The sequence below is a fragment of the Bufo bufo genome, chromosome 3 (assembly GCF_905171765.1).
Source record: "Bufo bufo chromosome 3, aBufBuf1.1, whole genome shotgun sequence".
NCBI lineage: Eukaryota > Metazoa > Chordata > Amphibia > Anura > Bufonidae > Bufo > Bufo bufo.
Window position 1 is genome coordinate 467,607,467 of NC_053391.1, and position 5,596 is coordinate 467,613,062.

General features: G+C 43.6%; 1 protein-coding gene across 1 annotated transcript; it reads right to left on the reverse strand.

The window, feature by feature from the left end:
- Positions 1–1,342: 1,342 nt before the first annotated feature.
- LOC120993853 (protein ZBED8-like) lies at positions 1,343–3,373 on the reverse strand. Its single transcript, XM_040422328.1, has 2 exons — positions 1,715–3,373; positions 1,343–1,363 (listed from the first exon to the last, which is right to left on the reverse strand). Exons 1-2 carry the CDS (start codon positions 3,371–3,373, stop codon positions 1,343–1,345), a joined length of 1,680 nt encoding a protein of 559 aa, XP_040278262.1.
- Between the last annotated feature and the right edge of the window lie 2,223 nt (positions 3,374–5,596).

The window sequence follows — 5,596 nt, forward strand, 5'->3', positions numbered from 1 at the left end:
CGTTTCAGTGTTCTGAGTGCAGGGACAGAGGTGAGAAGGCACTAGGGACAGCAATTGAAAAAGCTCCCTGTGAAAAAAATAATGATTTATAAGTGCAGAGAAAGGATAGGGAGCAATCATTTTACAGCATCTTAGTGCAGGGAGAGACGCCAGAAGGCGCTAGGGACATTGCTAGAAAAGCAATTTACAAGTGCAGGGAAAGATTATTTGAGGATCCAAATAGCCATTATGCAGCTCTGTAATTCCAGCAATTTGTTCTTGTTATTGGGGTGCAAGTGCTATGCTGAAAAGCCTTTAGTGGCCTATTTTAGTACAAAAAGAAAAATATATACACACCTCATTGTTGCATTTATTTGTGGTGAAAGTGTCTAGGGGCCTCTTTCAGTACAAAAAGAAAAATTTATTTTCAGTTCACTTCTGCAGTTACATGTGTTCAAAGCTTTTAGTGGCCTATTTCAGTACAGAAAGAAAAATATATATGCACTTCACTGTTGCAGTTATTTGTGGTTAAAACATTTAGTGGCCTATTTCAGTACAGAAATAAAAATATATACGCACTTTACTGTTGCAGTTATTTGTGGTGAAAGCGTTTTGTGCCCTATTTCAGTACAGAAAGAAAAATATATTTGTCTCTTTTAGGGGTGTTTTAATTTGCTTTTAATTTATTTAGTTCAGCTAAAAGTATGTCAGACAGAGAAGTTCCAGGCCATGCACAGAGGAGTGGCAGAGGCCTAAATGTTTCTGGCGCAGGCAGAGGTCACAGCAGAGTAAGGGGGCGTGGCAGCAGTAGTTGCAGCGAGAGGCCTGCGCTCCCGGTGTCATCTAGCGGTCGTGTCTTGACCAGCAACCCAGCTGTTCTTGATTGGTTAACTCGGTCATCCACTTCATCCCAAGTCACATCAGATACCCCCAGCCAACAGTCGGTGGGTACGTCAGACACAATCCTTAGTTGGCATGGCCCGGAAGAAGGCCCTGTGCTCTCACCTGTCCTCAACCTGCCTCTGTCCTTTCCTACAATAGGCGGTTAAGTAGTGATGAGGAGAGTGGCGTGGGAGCTGGTGTTGCGAGCTGTCAGGCTCAGATATATAGATTTTTTGGGATGACACAGAAGCACTTTTTTATGAATTTGCTTGTCATCTTAATGATAATCAAATTGTAATGACATTTACAGCAGAAATACACAAGAGTACACTCAATTTCCTGGATCTTAATATCCTGTTGCAACCTGACGGCAGTATTCAAACAGAAATATACCAAAAACCAACATCTACCAATAATTTCTTGCACTGGCAAAGCTTCCATTCTGAACCCCTTAAAAAAGGAATTCTAGTGAGGCAGTATCTTAGAGCCAGGCGGAACTGCTCTACAGAGGAAGCATTTGAAAAAGAGTGTAGCACACTGTATTCAAGCTTTCCGAATAGGGGATACTCTAAGACAGTGGTTCTTAACCTTGTTGGAGGTACTGAACCCCACCAGTTTCATATGTGCATTCACCGAACCCTTCTTAATTGGAAAAATTAAATATGATTTTTTCAAATTCAAAACATAGGTATATATTTATACATAGGTGCACAAAGTGAATAAAACCATTAAAGAACAAAACCATTAAGAACAAAGAACAAAACCATTAAAACATGATTTTCACACAAAAATAAAAACATAATAATGAATATTTACTGCAAATCAGTGTGACTTCATAAATGCGCGGCTTTACCTTGGCAAGTGCCACTCTCATGTCATTTTCGCAACAAAGTCTGTTCCTTTTCTTCGTTTTTATGTCCAGCATCCTTGAAAAGGATTGCTCGCAAAGATATGTTGTAACAAACGGTATGAAAAACTCCAGAGCTTTCTCAGCAATAACAGGGTACGTTACCATTTGTTGACACCAAAACCTTGAGAGCGTTGTTGTTCTGAAGAGTTGCTGTTGAACCTGGCTCTGCTGAAGTTCAATGATTTCATCGAGGTATTCATCATTGACATCTGTTGTCTCAACACTAAATGTGAACGGCTGTCTCACCCATGCTGGATATGACTCTCTTGTAGGAAAGTATCCATCAAGAGACGTTGCAAGCTCATCTAAGTGCATGGCAATTGCTTGCTTCAGTTCCGTGGGTACAGAAATGTCTCCGATTCCAGATACATCTTCGATCTTACTTACACAGTCGTCTAGCAGGGGAAAGTTTGCGAAGTTATCGTTCTCTATTCGTCGTTTCCATAACGGTAGCTTTTTTTGAAAAGCCTTCAGGTTTTCTTCCGCTTCGATGATGTTGACTCCACCGCCCTGCATCTGTTGATTGAGATGATTTAGAGGTGCAAAGATATCAGTCATGTACGCTAAAATGAGAATGAACTCAGAATCTTTGAAGCAATCTGCATGACAATGTTGGTGCTCTTGCAAAAACAGGGCTAATTCCACACGCACGGCAAAAACACGATTCAACACCTGTCCCCGGGATAACCACCGAACGTTGGAATGGTACAGAAGTACCTCAAATTCAGATCCCATTTCTTTACACAGCTCCCTGAAGATGCGGTGCCTCAGAGCACTATTTTGCACATAGTTCACACATTCCACTACAATTTTTAATACTTCTGCCAGTTTTGGAGGCAAGGTTTTTGTTGCCAATGCATGCCTATGCAGAATACAATGTGTAACAATGATGTGTGGTGCATCGGCTTTCACTAGCGCACCAAAACCAGACTTTCTTCCCAGCATGGCTGGAGCTCCATCCGAACAAACTGCAGAAACCATATCCCACGAAAGATTGTTGTCTTTGAAGAAGTCATCCACAAGTTTCTTCACATCGGCTGCCTTAGTTGTTGTTGTAAGAGGCTTACAAAATAAAAACTCTTCCTTTATCACGTCGTCTTTCACATAGCGCACGAATACTGCAAGCTGGCTTAGATTGGAGACGTCTGTGGTCTCGTTGAGTTGAAGGCTGAATTTTGCCGGGCTTGAAATCAGATCTGCAACTATTTGAGCCAAGATGTCTTTGCTCATGTCTTCTATTCTGTCACTGATGGTGTCATTTGAAAGAGGAATTTGGGATAACTTAACTTCAGCCGCTTTTCCCAGCATGATATTCGCCATCTTCAACACAGCTGGTTTTATGAGTGTTTCACCAATGGTGTGGGGTTTGCCCTGCTTTGCGATCAGGTAAGCAACTTCGTACGATGCTATGAGGATCGGTTTGTTGATGGGTACAAAGCCGAGAACAGGCAGACTAGCCTTTTCATCGAATCTGGCTCTCATCACCTTGAATTCAGCGAGCGTTGTGTTCTTGTATTTTCCATCTCCATGCAGCTTAAGGAAGTGTTCTCTTAGTTTTGCCGGTGCTAGACTAGAGTTGCTCAACTTGGCATTGCAAATCATACAGTTAGGACGCTGACTCCCATCACGTTCCGTTATACATGTGAATCCATATTGTACATATTCGTCCGACCACTTTCTTTTTTTGCTCGACATAGTTAGTATGAAGGGATAGGCCAAGCGATGTTGCGTGATCACCTGCAGCCAATGATGGACAAGCGGGGCGAGTCGGGTGTGTGTCTTGACCTCCAGGGCCGGACTGGGGATACAAAGCAGCCCTGGAAAAAAAAATCTATGTCAGCCCCATAAGTCACTGCGCCTAATATACTACTGCCCCCCCTCCCCACCACCCCCAATACACTGCTGCCCCCTCCCCACCACCCCCAATACACTGCTGAACACCCTCCCACCCCCTAATACACTGCTTATCCCCTCCCACCCCCTAATAAACTGCTGACCCCCCTCCCAACCTCCTAATACACTACTGACCCCCAGCCTCCCAGCCACCCCAATACACTGCTGACCCCCCAGTCCCTCAATACACTGCTGACCCCCTCCCAAAACAATCCCAGCCCCCCTAATACAATGATGACCCCCTTCCCAGCCCCCCTAATTCACTGCTGACCCCCCTCCTAGCCACCCCAATACACTGCTGACCCCCATCCTTGCCACCCCAATACACTGCTGACCCCCACCCTCCCAGCCCCCCCAATACACTGCTGTCCCCTCCAATACAATGCTGACCCCTTAAATACAATACACAATAGGTCCTACAAGCCCCTTTACTCTTACCTGTAGTACAACAGGTCAGCTTAGCTCAGTGATGCCAGTGTCTGTGTGCAGGAGGGACAGGATGCCTCCGCCGCCACCATGCTGTGCAGTCACTAGATCCGCCGCCGCGCAGCCGCCGGATATGACGTCATGTCGTCATATGCCGCTCACATCCGGCGGCTGGCGGAAGCAAAATCATTGCGCTCGCTCGGCTCTTCTGATCATGAGCCGCAGCGGGCTCAAAAGGAGTCTGAGTAACAGGAAATAAATATTTTCCTGTCTTGTGGCAGCCACCTATCAAAGCGGCCCCCCAGGGCCGGCGGCCGAACCCGCGAGACTGACTCACCGAACCCCTGGGGTTCGATCGAACCCAGGTTAAGAACCACTGCTCTAAGAAGTGTCTACACAGAGCATACAATAAAGCTAAAAAGATGGGAAGACTAGAACTACTAACAGGTAAGATCCAAAAAGGAGGAGAAAAAATTATACCCTGTATAGGAACATATGATACTGAGCATGATATAGTTAAGCAGATTTTGAGACGCCACTGGCATATCCTACAAGCAGATACTGATATACAGGAAGTGATACCGCAATACCCTATGATAACTTATAGAAGGGGAAAAAATATGAGAGAGATGCTAGTGCACAGTCACTATCAACCCCATAAAAAAGCATATAAAACAACTTGGTTAAACCACAAAGGATCATACCCATGTGGAGACTGTACTTTTTTTGATCGAATGAGTATTACAAAAACTTTTGAAAATCCGGTCGAAATTACGAAATAAGAGATTACATAAATTGTAAAACGAAAGAAGTAGTGTACATTATTAAATGTGACTGTCCCAGACTGTACGTAGGAAAAACTACTCAAGAACTGAGAAGATGTATTTCTAGACACTTGAGCAGTATCAACACGGGAGAGGATACAAGCCTGGCCAGACATTTGAGGGAAAAACATAAAGGAAACAGTATGAACTTTAAATTCTGGGGAGTAACTAAAATAAAATCAGGTCCACGTAAAGGAGATATTGACAGAAGGCTCCAGCAAGAGGAGACAAAATGGATTTACCGTTTAGTCTATCCCCAAGAGGCCTGAATGAAGGTTTTACGTACTCATCCTTCCTGTAGCTTGACCCCCTCCTAAAAGAAAATTTTAATAAAAACGATTTAATAAACTGAAAAGAAGGAATTTATTACAATGATACAAAAACTAATTGTAAACAGAGAAACTGTTCGGCAAAAATAATGTAAATAACTGGTGGCATAGAAGGAATCAATAAGTGAACCAACCCAATTAAAGTATTCAAGGATATAGGACAACCTTATAACGTAAGCTCTGTCCTAAAGCCACTGTTCTGAAAGCCATAGATACAAAGAAATATACTAAAATACAGATGACTATAATTCCATAGTGAGGGAGACTAAGTTCCCTGACATGCGCCTTAGGCCTCATGCACACGACCGATGTGTGCATCCGCGTCCGTGGTTCCGTTTTCCATTGACTTTCAA

Excerpts from the sequence above, each read along its gene's own strand:
- LOC120993853 (XM_040422328.1), bottom strand. The coding sequence starts at position 3,373 with ATGATTTGCAATGCCAAGTTGAGCAACTCTAGTCTAGCACCGGCAAAA. Across the intron at positions 1,364-1,714 it reads TGAGAGTGGCACTTGCCAAG|AGCAGTTCCGCCTGGCTCTA; the intron begins GTAAAGCCGCGC and ends CTTCCTCTGTAG.